This window comes from Anguilla anguilla, chromosome 1 (assembly GCF_013347855.1).
Source record: "Anguilla anguilla isolate fAngAng1 chromosome 1, fAngAng1.pri, whole genome shotgun sequence".
Classification (NCBI taxonomy): domain Eukaryota; kingdom Metazoa; phylum Chordata; class Actinopteri; order Anguilliformes; family Anguillidae; genus Anguilla; species Anguilla anguilla.
Window position 1 is genome coordinate 1755642 of NC_049201.1, and position 17500 is coordinate 1773141.

The following is a 17500-nucleotide window of genomic DNA, read 5'->3' on the forward strand; positions in this document are numbered from 1 at the left end:
ATGCATGCATGCATGCATGTGTAAATGCGAATAAATAAAAATGCGCTCGCATGTGCAATTTTGAATAAACACGCTTGCATGCGTAAATGCATGCTTTTCAGCTCTCCACTGTGTCTCCACTCTCCCAATGTTCGGCAGCACCCAACATTTCAGTGCAACATTAATTAGTGTCCCCCTAACAGACTACCCCCCCCCCTCCCCCGCGCTCTGGCTCACATTGGTTCCCGGGTCAGCCAGCGTCACAGTGGGCAGCCTGGAGCGGCAGACTGTGGCAGAGGGAGGAAGTGCCTGTGAAATATGGAACTTCCTAATGCATAAATCACCCCCCCTCCCCCCCCATGCCTGCCCCCCCCCCCCTCCTCAGACAGATCAGCGGCCATCAATCTATGTTTGGCACGAGTCCTCAGGCGGGGAGAGGGAGAAAAAAACGTATAAAGACGGGATTAAAAACGTAAGCGCCACGATCTGCCCCCGCCACTCACCAGGGAGGCAATTCTAAACTTCAGAGTTCTTCATAAAGACAAACTCCTTTTCTCCCGATCACAGAATACCTGCTGGATTTCAGGAGATGGAATATCAAAAGCAATAAATAAAAACAGAGTGTTTATGAAGGGTGATTTATCGATTTGAATATTATCCCAGCTGTTTTAAAAAGACTAAAGAAAAAAACAATCCATCACTTCCTCTAGGGCTGTAGGGTACCTCCTGTCTTAAGGTTCTCCACATCTGGGAGTGTGTGTGTGTGTGTGCGTGTGTGTGCGTGTGTGTGTGTGTGTGTGTGTGTGTGAGCGTGTGTGTGAGTGTGTGAGCGTGTGTGTGTGTGAGTGTGTGTGAGCGTGTGTGTGTGTGTGTGTGTGTGTGAGCGTGTGTGTGAGTGTGTGTGAGCGTGTGTGTGTGCAGGCAGCAGTAGCTCTGCATGACTGTAGACAGTCTGAGTGGAGCAGGCTGCTGCAATTAAGGTGAAATCAGGAAGAAATCTGCACTGCCTTGATAATGAGCCTCGTCTGAATTATTAACAAGAGCTGCTCCCCCTGGACCAAGAGTCCCACTGCGCCCATCAGCACAGACACGCAGGCACAGACACACACATGCATACACACGCACGCACACGCATACACATGCACACACACACGCACACACACACGCACGCACGCACACTCACACTCACACACGCACACACGCACGCACACTCACACACACATACTCACCCTCACAAGCATGCACATGCACACACACACATTCACAGAAACACACTCATTGAGCCTAATTTTTCAATATCTTCAGAGAAATGCATGTAACTTTACACATAATTGGAAACTCACAAATTCCACAAGATTCATCAAACATGTGTAGACACAGCTTTGGTTGTCATATCCACGCGCGTGTGTTGATAAACGCAGAGCAATCGTAAATGAAAAGCGTGTTCACAGACCTTGTGATTTGCACAAAACTGACACCCCTAATATGCCACATCTGGAGCTCGGGATTCCACTGCACCCAGTTTACAGAGACGGCCACGAAAAGACCAGAGAAATGAAACCTTCTCTGAAGTGGAGGCTGAACGGCTGTCAATGGCAGGACGAGCCAGAAAACACACTTTGCTCAGGAGAGCGAACACCGGAGTGTCAGGGGAAGGCTAAACCCTGGACAGACAGAGCTGCTGCTGCAGACTCTGGGTCTCAAGCCGCACGTCCTGAGCAACAGGCAAAACAAAAATGGTTTCACACGGAACTGGAGTCAAATAAGGAAAGAAAATCCAAGGCCACAAACGAAGCACATCTGCCAGGGGGAGCTGGGTCAGAACTGGGCCCAGTCTTCTACGCTGGGTGAATTATAATATTCGATTGACTTCTCATTCAAGTAATTTTGCTACTTAAAAAAAAAAAAAAATCTAAATATGAAGATGAAAAGATGAATTAATGGAATAATAAAAGCACAGACGTGCAAAACAAGCTTTACAGCCGCGTTTTTCATTCACGCACACAATACCAACAGTTCAGCGCGCTCGTGAAACCCGTTCGGATCCTGCGAACAGACTGACGTACAGAATGAAAACTCCTGATAAATCCCACGTTACTCGCGTAAACGCATTTGCAAGCGATTTACGATGGAAGCGGTTTGGGCCCCCGAGTGATGGACGAGCCCAGCGGAGGAGACCGGCAGCCTCCTGAGCGTCAGCGGAACTGAGGGGGGGCGAAGCCGCTCTGACAGCCTCCGTTTGGACCAAACGTCTCAACTGCAGACGACAGAGCCGCCGAGCTTGCCAGTTTCAGTCCTGGCTGTGTCTCTGGGGACCGATCTATCCTCGCAGCATCCTTCCTGACTCTGCCCCTCACACCCTGAGGTCTGGAATCCGTTGCCACGGCGGCAAGACACCGGCAGCCATTTTCCCATCAGGCCCGAAGTCTTGGGCTTTAGGACAGCAAGAGCAGCGATTATTCCCGCTTTTATTTCCACTTTTTGTGTTTAGTTTTCTAGCCCGTTTTTAGTCTCCGGGAATTTCAGCATAAAAGATCCCTCTTAATATACCACTGTAGGCGACATTAATGTTGGCAGTTATCATCCAAAACAGCCGAAAAATCAAGGAAACACTGACAACAGGGGAAATCACAAAAATGGCAAGAAATAGGGAAAGTCACGTGATTTCCCTAAAACCTGTTTGTCACAGAAACCTGTGATTTCTGTGACAAACACCCAGCCATACTAATTGTCACAGTGCAAGTAAGCACCCAGCTTTCCTGTGCACTCATTTCATTGCTGTTCACGAGTGCGGCCATTTGAGATTTCCTCAAAAAATTATTAATGTACGTCCAGCTATTGCTTTGAAGTGCGTCTGAGTTCTTATTGATCCAACGGATTAATTATTTCATCCACAAAACAAACACGCGCCACAGCTTGGGCTTTAGATATGGGACCTTGTGCGCTCTGATTGGTTGGGCTTTAGATATGGGACCTTGTGCGCTCTGATTGGTTTAGGTAGGCGTGACATCGGGGGGGGGGGGGGGGGGGGGCAGATAGCTGTCCTGCTAAACCACAGCAGGTGTCCCTTTAAGAGCAGTGTGTAGCCTGAGCTGACCCTGGGACGGTCCTCCTGCGGGTTATAGATTACACGCCAAGCATAAAACACTGAGCGGTATAAGCCCCAGATAACATCAGGACAGAGTGCATGAGTAATGTCACATTTGCAGGGGGAGGGAGAGAGGGAGAGAGAGTGGGAGAGCAATCTCTCCCAACTCCAACCAAGATCAATAAACAGCGTGAGGATGTACAGCCACACCTTACCAAACAATACCCCTCCCAGACACACACACACACGCACACGCACACGCACACGCACACGCACGCACACACGCACACGCACACGCACGCACACACGCACACACGCACACACGCACACACGCACACACACACACACACACACACACACATGCACACACACACACACACACACACACACACACACATAATGTCTATCTCTCTCACACACGTTATTTTTCACTCTCGCTCTCTCTACGCCTCTCTGTCTCCCTGACAGCCTCATCCGTGAATCACAAAGTATGGATCAAATATGGATCAGCTAAAGTCTAGGACAGCTTCCAGTCTCCCTCTGACACACGCTCTCACCCCCCCCCCCCCCCCCCCCCCCCGCCCCCTCTCCCCCGACACCCTGGTCCCTGTCTCTGCCAGGTCTCAGTCTCTGCCAGGTCTTTGTGTAATAACAATAACAGAAGAGAGGGCTTTCCACACCTCCGTGCCAGCCTGGCAGTGTTCATCCCTCGCTCCGTCTCTCCCTCCCTCTCTCTCTCTGTGCTAGACTGGCTGTGGAGAGCCCTCGGTCTGCACCCTCTGCTGCTGCTGCTGCTGCCACACACACACACCATCTCTACTGCTGCCACACACACACACCATCTCTACTGCTGCTGCCACACACACACACCGTCTCTACTGCTGCCACACACACACACCATCTCTACTGCTGCTGCCACACACACACACCGTCTCTACTGCTGCCACACACACACACCGTCTCTACTGCTGCTGCCACACACACACACCGTCTCTACTGCTGCTGCCACACACACCGTCTCTACTGCTGCTGCCACACACACACACCGTCTCTACTGCTGCTGCCACACACACACACCGTCTCTACTGCTGCTGCCACACACACACCGTCTCTACTGCTGCTGCCACACACACACACCGTCTCTACTGCTGCTGCCACACACACACACCGTCTCTAATGCTGTCACACACACACACCGTCTCTACTGCTGCTGCCACACACACACACACACACACACACTGTCTCTGCTGCTGCTGCCACACACACACACCGTCTCTACTGCTGCCACACACACCGTCTCTGCTGCTGCCACACACACACACCGTCTCTACTGCTGCTGCCACACACACACACACACACCGTCTCTACTGCTGCCACACACACCGTCTCTGCTGCTGCCACACACACACACCGTCTCTGCTGCTGCTGCCACACACACACACCGTCTCTACTGCTGCTGCTGCTGCTGCCACACACACACACACACCGTCTCTGCTGCTGCTGCCACACACACACACCGTCTCTACTGCTGCTGCTGCCACACACACACACACACCGTCTCTGCTGCTGCTGCCACACACACACACACCGTCTCTGCTGCTGCTGCCACACACACACACACACACACCGTCTCTGCTGCTGCTGCTGCCACACACACACACCGTCCCTGCTGCTGCTGCCACACACACACACACACACACACCGTCTCTGCTGCTGCTGCTGCTGCCACACACACACACACACACACACACACACCGTCTATGCTGCTGATGCAGGGGCCGAGCTGCCGTCACTACGGCGACTGCTTTGCCATTGCCATGGTGACCGCGGCTGGGGGGGGGGGGGCTGGGGATGCTACAGCGCGCGGCCGCTTGGTGGAAATCTCCCGCTCTCTTTCGCTCGCCTTTCATCAGCCTCCCTTCCTCCCTCCCTCCCTCCCTCCATCTGAAAATTTAATTTACGTTTTTATTCTTGGCGTGACATACGTTAGGATCGCTAGTGTGTATTTTTGCGTTTATGTTTACTACATATACAAAAAAAGCACAATAAATGATCACACAATAGAAGAGCACATCCAGCTATCTCTCTGTCTCTCTCCATCAGTCACCTTCTCTTTCTATTTCTCCCATTTTCTCTGCCTCCTTTCTCCATCTCTCTTAATCTGTGTCCTTTATTCTGTCGTTCTTTCTCTACACTCGTTCTCTCACTCTTTCTATGAGTTTAATGTCGACAGGCTCATGCCCCTTCTCCTTTTAAGAGTCTATTCCTTTCCAATAAAACCCTTCCAAAGTCTAAATGAAAAAGAAAACCAGAAGGAAGACATTTCTGCTCCATTTCTCTTCATTTCAATCTTTCTGTCCCTCTCCCTCTCTGATGCTCCCTCTCTCTCTCTCTCTCTCTCTCTCTCGCTCTCTCCCTCTCTCTCTCTCTCGCTCTCTCCCTCTCTGCTACTCTCTCTCCCTCTCTCCCTCTCTGCTGCTCCCTCTCTCTCTCTCTCTCTCTCTCTCGCTCTCTCCCTCTCTGCTGCTCTCTCTCCCTCTCTCCCTCTCCCTCTCTGCTGCTCTCTCTCTCTCTCTCTGTGGAGACGCAGACCGCTGACCTTCCGTCCCGTTACCTAAAGACACGTTATAAATAACAGCCTCGTCACTTCAGATTAGACCGTCTGACTTACTGCCCTCCACACACACGAGCATCACTGGCCCCCAGTACACTCACTCACACACACACACACACACCATCACACACACAAGCATCACTGGCCCCCAGTACACTCACTCACACACACACACACACACATACCATCACACACACAGAGCATCACACACACATCATCACACACACGAGCATCACTGTCCCCCAGTACACTCACTCACTCACACACACACACCATTACATACACACTCAAACACACACCATCACATACACACACACACTCACACACACACACTCAAACACACACCATCACATACACGCACACACACACGCACACACCATCACATACACAATGGCCTGTTCTCGTCATTATGTAATGTTAATCACACACTCACATGCACCACACACACACACACACACATGTACGCACAATCGCACAGACATACACACACACACACACAATCACATACACACACGCACAACCACTTAGCACTCAACAGCACAACGTGCGCACTTAGCACTGAAAGGTAATACGATGCTCTCCCAAGTACCAGCGCAGCACATAGAAACAGAGTGCTGAAACACTCCTCTATGAACGCTGCTCAGGATGAGGCTGGACAGCCTGCAACATGAAGGTAACGAACCATAATTTACACTGAATATGACACAGTCAATGCACAGATCCTCATTACAACTATACCATACACATTCACCTCTCAAAAGCTACCGTACACACTCCAACTGCACATTCGCACACAGAGATCACATATTGCAACACAACACGCACACAACCACAATCAGAGCATGCACTCCTGACTCAGCAATACCTACATTACAATACTCAAATTACCAGAGTGCCAGAATATAAGCACAGACTCTAAAACACACAATACACATCCAACAACTCTCCTACAAACACAGTCACCTTACACCTGGATGTAACTACACTACAATACACAACAACTACAAGTGCACTACTACTACCTCACACACACACACACACACACACAGCAGAATGCAACCAGAGACCATGAACACACAATAATCTGTGAGGAAATGGCAAGAGCGAAAACACAAGGACAGAGTAATTTTGGTAATAGCAATGGTACACAATCTGTGTGATGCACAGTCATAACCACACGCAGAAATGCTGCAGACTCATACTGGACACACATGCACAGACACACAATCATAACCACACACAGAAAAGCGGAATATTCCCACAGTACACACACGCACAGACACACAGGGCGTGTCCAGTGCGGTCAAAACATACCATTAAAGGTGCTGAGTAAACAGTCCACACACACACACACACACACACCCATGCGCACACACACACACACACACGCACACGCGCTCACACACACACACACACACTCACACTCACACGCACACGCACACGCACACGCACACGCACACGCACTCACACTCACACTCACACTCACACGCACTCACACTCACACTCACACTCACACTCACACACAGAAACAAACACACACACCCATGCTCACACGCGCGCACACACACACGCACACGCACACGCACACGCACACACTCACACACTCTCCCTTACACTGAGGCCTAAGGGGGGTCAAGGCCAGCAGTGTTCAGGTGGCCGAGCGCGTTAAGGCACCTAAGAGGCGGTGATCTTCCTCCGCTCTTCCTCGAAGACGAGGGGCGGTGACAGCGGCGTGGAGCTGCCGTCTGAGCTCAGGAGGCTCCGCCCAGCCCGTGACCGCGGGCTCCAAGCGCAGCGCACGCTGCCTGCCTTCAGACGGGAGTACACGGCGGCCATTACACCCGGCCTGCTTTCAACAGCCAGCCCCCGCCCCCGTCGCTCTCAGCTAGCCCCCACCGTTTCACCAGCGGCTCTCTCTGATACGCACAATCTTTTTATCTTTTAGAATCCCCCCCCACCCGCCCAAATCCCACCCACCCCCCCCCCCCCCCCCCCAAATCCCCACCCTCATGAAAGGCGATAAAGCCTCGTCCGCTAGCGTATGTATTTATGCGTACTGTAATATTTATCTGAGCTGTTTTTTGCGGAACATACTGTACTCTCTGAAGAGCTAGCAAACACCCACCCCCTCTCGTCGCCGCCCCACTCCCCCCATCCCCCCCCCCACCCCAAAACAAAAGAGTCAATGGGTACATCTCAAAGCTGGCAGCCAGAATGTGGCGGGGGGGGGGGAGGGGGAAGGGGGGGGGCACGTGGTGATGTTAAAACGTTGAACCGATGCTCCCCACAACCGTTTTTTTTTCGCTGTACTTTTTGAGACTCATTAGCCTGGTTGTTGTGAGAACACTCACTGAGTGAGTGGATGTGCTCACGCTCTCTCACACCGTCACTCGCTCACGCTCTCTCACACCGTCACTCGCTCACGCTCTCTCACACCGTCACTCGCTCCGGATAAGAGCGTCTGCAGAGTGAATGTAATGTAATGTAATGGGGGAGCGTCTCACGCCAGAGACAATGCTCAGCCTCAGCCAATCAGCAGGAGGGGGCAGGGCACAAGCGTTTCATCCAGCTCACAACACAACGCAACAACGTAGCCCACCAACACACTGCAATGCAACGCAAAACAGCGCAAAATAACTTCGCCTAAAGCAACAGCGTAACACAGTGTAACACAGCACAGCAGAACACAGTGTAACAGTGTAACACAGCACAGCATAACACAGTACAACACAGCGTAACACAGTGGAAGAGCATAACACAGTGTAACACAGCACAGCATAACACAGTGAAATGCAGCGTAACACAGTACAACACAGTGTAACACAGTGAAACGCAGCGTAACACAGTACAACACAGTGTAACACAGTGAAATGCAGTGTAACACAGTACAACACAGTGTAACACAGTGGAAGAGCGTAGCACAGTGTAACACAGTGAAACGCAGCGTAACACAGTACAACACAGTGTAACACAGTGAAATGCAGTGTAGCACAGTGTAACACAGTGTAACACAGTGGAAGAGCGTAACACAGTGTAACACAGTGAAACACAACGTAACACAGCGCAGCAGACGGCCATGTCTTTGGGGGGAGGCTTTGAGTGAGCGCTGTGCTGGCTGCCTACCTGTTTTAAATAGAGCTCTTAATAACCCTCATTACCTGGGAGGGGCTGCGTCTGGACAGGTTCTGAAATAACACCCGCCAGTGTCAACCCCCTCATTTAGGGGTTGCGTAAGTCCCCACCGACCGGGGTGAGTTCGCTAAAGATAGCCGGGGGGAGGCGGGCAAGGGCGGGGGGGTGGGGGGGTGTGTGCCCCTCCCCCACACGGCCGTAATCTCCAGGGCCGTCCCAGCCGCCAGATGCTGCCATGGCGACGCTCGCCAAACAGGACGGGCTCGCGGCCAAGCGGCAGCGATCGGGAGGAGGAGGGCAGGGTCACGGGTGAACCGGAGTTCACACAGTCGCCTGGCAACCCCAGAATCGCCTGGCAACCCCGTAATCACCTGGCACGCCCAGAATCACCTGGCACCCCTGGAATCACCTGGCACCCCCACCCCATAAACGGCTGTGTGATCGTGGGGTACGAACCCTCCATGGGGGGTTGACATGGTTGGCACACCAAAAAAAAATTTAACACACCAACAAAAAAAAGAAAAACACACACAAAAATGTGTCCCTTGACTAATACAAAATATCTCCAAAATAAATGGATCAATGAACTACAACTAAAATGGTGAATTTGCATGTGACTTTACTTGAGGCAAAGAGGTGCAAACCAAATAAAACATGGGGGACAACCCTGTACTGAATATGAAACACATTTCTGTACAGATACATATTTCATATACATGGGAAAGGTTCTGAACTTGAACAGCTCCAGTGAAGAGCCTCCCGCCCTGTGGACGGATCGCGTGAGACTGCGTCCCTGGGTGCGTGCTAAGCGCTAAGCGCTAAGCGCAGAGTCACTAACCGCCACCGGAGGGCCTCTCCAGGGAGGGGGCGGGGCTGCGGATTTAGGCAGGGTCCCCTCGTCCCGTCGGTCAGCTACAGCTGTAAACTCTCCAAGGCCGGAAAACCCCAAAACCACGGCTCAGCCAGGAACCAGAGCTGGATCACACAGCCCACCCCACTCCACCAGAGCCCCCTCCCCCAGGAAGGCAGGCTCTAGGTGGGCAGGGAGTCTAGGCGAGCCCCTGGATCTAATCAGGGCCTCCAGCTGTCCTGGGGGGGGTACGGTTTAGAGGACTCTGGTGACCCCCGCACCCTCACCCAGCCACTCTCAGTCCCGACTCGCCCAGTAAAGCGCTACAGTCCGCTCGCAGTGGGAGATAATGACCCTGAGCCAGTTAATAATGCTAGGTTTTCAATGCTAATGACTGGGATTAGCGCTTAAGATAGACCACGATACACAAATTATTGTAGAGGCCACCGATTGGCTGCAAGTGCACTGTGACTGCGCTGAGGCGAAGGCAATCTCTGCCACGCACTGTAGCGCAGCAAATGATAGCGTGGCGTAGCAGAACAAAGAGTAGAGTAGAACAGCGAAGAAGAGCCTAGCATGGCATAGCACACCACAGAAATGAATAGCATAATGTAGCATAGCATAGCATAGCACAGCACAGAAATGAATAGTATAGCGTAGCATAGCAGAGCATAATGTAGCATAGCACAGCATAGCATAGCATGGTAAAGATGAATACAAAGTACCATAGCAAAGCAGAGCATAGGAAAGAACAGCATTGCAGAGTATTGCGTAGCATAGCGTAGCATAGCAAACTGGCGGATGAAAGGCTAGCATAGCATAAAACAGCGCAGTAGAGACGGAATAATTTATGATGGCCTCTGTTTATCTCCTGGGCACCAGGTCCACCTGTCCTTCTGCACCACTTCCAAAAAAACTGCTCTGAGCCTCCCTTACAGCCTTCAGAATAGCATACTACTGATGGAATATACTGAATGGGTGAAAATGTGTGTGTGTGTGTGTGTGTGAGTGTGTGTGCGTGTGTGTGTGTGTGTGTGCGTGCATGTGAGTGTATGTGTGTGTGCGTGTATGTGTGTGTATGTGCGTGTGTATGTGTGTGTATATGTGCATGTGCCTGAGTGTGTGTGAGTGTGTGCGTGTGAATGTATGTGAATGTGTGTATGTGCGTGTGTGTATATGCGTGTATGTGTGTGTGTATGTGCGTGTGAGTGTGTGTCTGTGTATGTGTGTATGTGTGTGAGTGTGTGTGTGTGTGTGCGTGTGTGTGTATGTGTGTGTGTGTGTGTATGCCTGTGTGTGTGTGAGTGTGTGCGTGTGAATGTATGTGAATGTGTGTATGTGCGTGTGTGTGTATATGCGTGTGTGTGTGTGTGTATATGCGTGTGTGTGTGTGTGTGTGTGTGTGCGTGCGTGTGTGTGTGTGTGTGTGTGAATGTGTGTGTGTGTGTGTGTGTGTGCGTGCGTGTGTGTGTATATGTGTGTGTGCGTGTGTGTGTGTGTGTGTGCGTGTGTGTGTGTGTGTGCGTGTGTGTGCGTGTGTGTGTGCCTGTGTGTGTGTGTTGGTGTTAGGCGGAGTTTCAGGCAGTGGAGCTTGTGGAGAAACGCTCTCATTCTCGCCACAGAGGAGACACACATGGAAGTGATAAGACACTTCTTTCTCTCTCTCTCTCTCTCTCTCTGCCTCTCTCTGCCTCTCTCTCTCTCTCTGTCTCTCTCTCTCTCAAACACAAATCATTTCACAGCTGTTTATATACGCGCTTATTTAGTTGGGTGGTTTTTCATAATCTGTTAGAAATTCCCATTTCAGTGAGTTTTCGGGGCGGAGTCGTGGGGGCGGGGTGGGAACCTGGAAGGGACAGGTGCGCAAGACCAGTGCCCGTCTGGGCACACTGAGGCGTGGCACACGCAGGGTAGCGGCATTTACAGATTTACAGGGACGATGGTCGTCCCATTAAAGCATCTGTCTGCCCCCGACCCCCCCCCCCCCCCCCCCCCCCCCCCCCCCCCCCCCCCCCCCCCCCCCCCCCCCCACACACACACCAAAAGAAGAAACAAAGGACAACAATAGGAAATGCCTGAAGCCTTTTTCCCTCCAAAAAAAAAAAGAGAGAAAAATTTGGGCGACACCCGCTACCGGACCCGCTGGGCCATGGGAAACATCGCCCCGTGACAGAGGGGCAAAAAAAAGTTGTCAACAACGGGGGCGAGGGGGTGGGGACAGGAACTCTGAGGGAGAGGGGGCACTCAGACCTGGGTCAAATACATCTTTTGAAGTACTTCAATTGTTCAGATGCTACTATATAAAAAATAAAAAAACATTAAAACACCTCATTCACAATCCCTGGGAAATTTCAACAAAACATGTTCTCATACCAAAACATATGCATCCTGAGGAATACTGGCCTGAATAATATCGGGTCAAAACTGTGGCTTCTTTCTAAAAGGAACCCCAGGAATTTTACTGCAGTTTGAACGGTCACAGTTTTTAAGATCACCCTTCCGCGGGTCACCCATGACAACCAGAGGGGAGGGGAGGGGAGGGGAGGGGAGGGGATCAGCTAGTGCTGCGACCAGAAGGTCGCGGGTTCGAATCCCGGAGGGGGAAGGGGGAGTGTCTCTGTTGGCCTTGGGCACAGCGCTCAGACTGGCCTGCGTGAGCAGATACCCAGCGGCGGCGCTGCACAGCTGCACACGGGCACTGAGCGCTGAAGGGCCTGAGTCACGCACGCGAGCAGCAGGCGGGTTCAGCGTGCTAGCTGGCCCTGGCTCTGCGCTGGAGGGTTCAGCGTGCTAGCTGGGCCCTGGCTCTGCGCTGGAGGGTTCAGCGTGCTATCTGGGCCTGGCTCTGCGCTGGAGGGTTCAGCGTGCTAGCTGGGCCCTGGCTCTGCGCTGGAGGGTTCAGCGTGCTATCTGGCCCTGGGTCTGCGCTGGAGGGTTCAGCGTGCTATCTGGCCCTGGCTCTGCGCTGGAGGGTTCAGCGTGCTATCTGGCCCTGGCTCTGCGCTGGAGGGTTCAGCGTGCTATCTGGCCCTGGCTCTGCGCTGGAGGGTTCAGCGTGCTATCTGGCCCTGGCTCTGCGCTGGAGGGTTCAGCGTGCTATCTGGGCCCTGGCTCTGCGCTGGAGGGTTCAGCGTGCTATCTGGCCCTGGCTCTGCGCTGGAGGGTTCAGCGTGCTATCTGGCCCTGGCTCTGCGCTGGAGGGTTCAGCGTGCTATCTGGCCCTGGCTCTGCGCTGGAGGGTTCAGCGTGCTATCTGGCCCTGGCTCTGCGCTGGAGGGTTCAGCGTGCTATCTGGCCCTGGCTCTGCGCTGGAGGTGGGCGGCAGAGAGGGATTTAACACAGGAGAGCAGAGACAATGTTCTGAGGCTTCAACGTCCCAAACGCTGAACCGCACACACGCAGGGGTCCAGCACAAAATCCTGGGCCTGTGCATATGCAGTCTCTGTGGACCCCCTTAAAACTATAGACCAAAGCAAATGCTGTAGTCCAGGGATTTCGAGCCACCCCCTCCCCTCAACCCCCCTTCAGGGCCTGTAGGAGTCAGTTCCAGTATTCCCTATTTTTCCCACTACAACACCCCTACACACACACAAACACACTGTTATCTTTCTACAAAATATCTTTCCGCAAGTACTCTGGCGTTTGTGTTAGTTACTCCCCGGGGTTTGTGTTAGTATCTCTCCTCACTCCACTCTAAATTCAAGCCAGGCAGTGTCGGGTTTGGGATTTGCACATCGCAAATCTCGCACCATAAGCTATGTGCTACTTGCGTTCTTTTACTGTCTACCGAAAACAAACACAAATTTGGAGTCTTCCTGCTCAAGGAAACGCGAGAAGGTTCACAGACGTGCGCGCGCACGGCGACTCTTCCCTTCCCTTCTTCCCCCCCCCCCCCCCCCCCCCCCCCCCCCCCCCCCCCCCCCCCCTTCTTCAAAGAAGCGATTTGCCTGTGTGAGTCCCAGGACGCCCACGGTCTTGTTATTTCACATTCAAGTGGAATAGTCAACAGGCAAGGCGAATAATTAAAATGGAATAGGCAGCCGCTCGTGCAAGGTAGTACGCAACAAGTGGCGTGCGCAGTAGAACTGTGGAAAATGCAGATGGCAGAGAGGAATTCCTGAGAGACCCAAAGAACAATGAAGTGTGCACGGAGAGGCACGAGATCTATAAGTGAAACGGAACAAACGGTTATCCTGTAAACAAAAAAAACCGTCTTCGTTAAAGGGCAGGATGGTGAGGGGAGAAAGCCTCGTGCTCGCTCCCTTAATATTTTTTATTAATATCTCCCTTAATAAAAACAGGGTTTGCACTAATTGTGCTTTTAATATCTGAAAGGCAAGCCTGGCAGTTAAATGAGTTATGAACATATGTTTTTTTCGCCTCTCTCTCCTTGTCTATCCGATCTGAGTATTCTCAAAATAGTTCTGATTCTGAAGTACCGAAGCAAACGTGTACCGCTTAAATTGTCTTGGTTCAAAAAAATAAATAAACAAAACGGGGGGGGGGGGGGTGAAAAGTTGGCAGCGGATCAAGAAGGGTTAATTCAGGCTACAGAGCGAGACGGGTGGCGATGCTCGTGCAGCGTAGAAACCCCAAGCCGTAGACTCGCGTCCCGGGAACTGGCCGAAGCCAGTCAGCTGTCAAACCATGTGTCCCCCGGATGACCCTCTGTCCCCTTTCCTCAGCGGCTCGCGTGAGGGGAAAGGGGTAAAAGCTCCAGACGTGGCTCTTTAATAGTGGGTATTTAATTGGGGTTCCGCTGGCCGTGCCCAGTTAAACCTTTTTCATTGCTCGCTTTATTTAATAAACCCATAATCCGGCAACAGCGACACTTTTAACGTTGACACCTAATGAAATTCGATATGACACGTAAATATGGGGAGGGGGGGGGGGGGCGGAATGAGGGTGGATAAACATTTGTATGTGCACCGACATCTGCACGCGCAACCAAAAAAAAAAAAAAAACGATCCAAAGCAACAATGATTACCACCTCACCCCACCCCATTTTGACACAATTGCAACTGTGTGTTGCTTAATTCGGGTAATTGTCCCGTGCCAATGGAACGCAGACGTATTCCTACGAGAATGAAAAGACAAAACACCTGACAGACATTATTTGCCTTCAAATCAGTTGCCCCTCGTGCTCGCTCCACAGAGCACCAACCGAATAGGCGTCTAATGAAAATGAAAATGCAAAGTAACCCGTTTATCGGCAATATGATAGCGGTTAATGGGCAGTATCGCGTAGCTATTCTCGGGTTGCAACGTCAAAAAACCACAATGCCTCCAATACATGCTCTGGAACAGCCTTCGTCGTTATTCTCGCGGCAGACAGCGCGCGCCTCACCTTCCAGCCCGCCGAGCTGTTGCTGTCTCCTTTATCCTTGAAATAGGGAACGAATCGGACCATCCAGTCGTATATTTGTGACAGCGTGAGTCTTTTTTCCGGGGTGCTTTCGATGGCCCGGGTAATGAGGTCCGCGTAGGACTGGTTACCCCACGCGTTTCGCCTCGAGGACTTGGCTTTGCGCAACTGACCGGCCACGTCGAGCGCAGCGCCGGCCAGGCACGGGAGGGCGCCGGCAGCGGGAGCCGGGGCGCCGGCTGGATGTTTCAGTTCCGCCGGCGCGCCGCCGCTTCGCTCGCCTCTGCATGCGGGAACATTATCCGGCTCCACCTTTATGGAAGACAGTGGGAGACCCCCGGTAACCTCGTCTCCTCCGGGGAAATCCTCCGGACATGGCAGCGGCCAGGTGCAGGATCGCGGCCGGCTTTGTGGCTCGAAATCGGGATCGATTTCAACCTGATGCGCCTCCAGTTCGTTGTCCTCCTCCATCATCAACATTTATCCTCAATTACACAGGACCGACAGGGGTGGAAAATTTGTTTAAATAAATCCAGCGGGCGTTTTTGATTATTGTTCCTAATGCTAAACGTCAAAAACCCCGTTCCTCAGCAGAGATGATACAGTCTGGTTTGATAAGGAATTAGGCGAGTATCTCAAAGAAGCCGGCAGCGTCGGGAAGAACCATTATGTACGGCTAGCCTGCAGTATCAGAGACTGACATGCAACGACAACAGTAGCAACAACAGTAGTAATATTCTTTCTCCCATTTTCGTCTCCAATCTCTCTGAAATTCTAGTCCCTGAAATGGTAAAAGTCGTAAAATTATAAATTCAGCCTCTACATTCCACAGTTACACCGAATCCAAGATCCTGTCAATGATGAAATAAAAAAACATGTATCCCTTCTTAATCGCGCCGGTTGCAGCAACAGATGATCATTCAGTCAGCGAAGAAGGTCTGGTCGCAAGCAGTCAAAAAAGATCCACAAAAAATGTGAAAAGAAACAAAGACCAATCAATAAAGATACACGTACTTCATTTTGAAAGGGTATTTTCCCAATTTGTCCCCCCAAGTCTAGAGATCGCCGTCACCTCGGCAATGTGTAACTGGCGATGCACGCGCTGGAGCACACTCACGCAACTGCTAATATCCCACCGTGATGACAATTAGACTCTTTAAAAAAAATCGGGTCGCGTGAATCATTTATAAAGCGGCAGAATTCCAGACAAAATCAGCCAAGCAGCTCCGGTCCGCTGAAGCCTCTTCCATCCCAAGCGTCCTAGCCCCGATCGGATATGTCATTTCACCTCAGTGTTTTTTTTATTTATTTTAATTTAGCGCGATTCTAATGATTTTCCAAAAAAAAGTTACAAAAAAAATTTGTTTTGTTCTTGCCTTCGCAGTCCTATTACACACACACACACACAACCTAGCGCCGTGATTGTAAAAGGATGACGCGCTTGGGTTATGGGGTTTAATAAATGCTGCTATCAGATAATTGGGCGAAGCTTGAACGAAATCACTCCCTCCAGAACAGGTTTTGCAGGGGGGAGGGGGGGGGGAGACCGCGAGCTGCGACAAGACTAGCCAAAACTAGCGCCTCTTCTCCCCGCGTTAATCCATAGGCATTGAAGGGAATGTGGCGATTTTATATTCTCTCCTCATACAAGACAAAACCCTCACTACGAGTAGGGAACGGCAGCCAAAATCCCCCCTCCCCACGCGGAAAGCGGGAGGCGCCCAGTGTCTCCTTTGCCAATAATGTAAGAATGTGTCATTCGCCGTGCCAGCTGCCACAGCGCGCGGGTTATCCGGGGCACGTTCGTAGATTCGCCGTCTCATTCAACGTTAAATGCCGGATTAGAAGAAAAAAAAGACGTAGCAGGTCACACAGTCGGCGCTGTGATTCCTATCCACACTCTGCCATCCCGTTCCTCGGCTGGTGACATGCTGTCAAGCCTCGAGTAGTATTCCTCTCCCAAATTCGTAGTATGTAGTACTTGGCAACCTGTTGCTATGACTATAGGTCGCTAGGCGCTTGGTGCTTATCCAAGGTCTCTGTCCGTCAGGATGCGCTGCTGCAGAATCGTTTCTCGGGTTCGCGGCCGTGGATCCCTGTTCCCAGCACAGAACAACCAAACTCCGGGGATGTGCTTTGCCGGCACAATTAGATAGATTTAGTCGAGATTACGGCAGATTAGATGAGCCGAACTCTAATCCGACACCAGTCGCTCGAGAAACGAGAAAGATGGGGATAGAGGTATTATTGTTATCTAGTTGAATATCGCACTGCTTAGAGCTACCGGAAAGCGAGGTAAAATAGTTCTCCGAGACATCATCCCAGCGACTGACCAGCGGCAGAATGTGTCATAGCGGCGGCATCGCCTGCTCACGGTCTGTGTCTTACTCCAGAGCAGCGGGCGGAATTGTTGTGGATGTCACAGTCAATAGCAGCCCGTGCATGACCCACGTGTGTTACTCTCTCCGATT

The 17500-nt window shown here is 51.7% G+C and overlaps 1 protein-coding gene across 1 annotated transcript in view; it reads right to left on the minus strand.

The window, feature by feature from the left end:
- Positions 1–17500, minus strand: part of LOC118235067 (forkhead box protein O6-like) — a 38087-nt gene that overhangs the window by 20505 nt on the left and 82 nt on the right. Inside the window, exon 1 of the mRNA XM_035432049.1 lies at positions 15012–17500. This exon is cut by the window's right edge and continues 82 nt beyond it. Within this exon, the coding sequence (XP_035287940.1) occupies positions 15012–15509 (498 nt within the window). The 5' untranslated portion in view covers positions 15510–17500. The remainder of the gene's footprint in view (positions 1–15011) is intronic.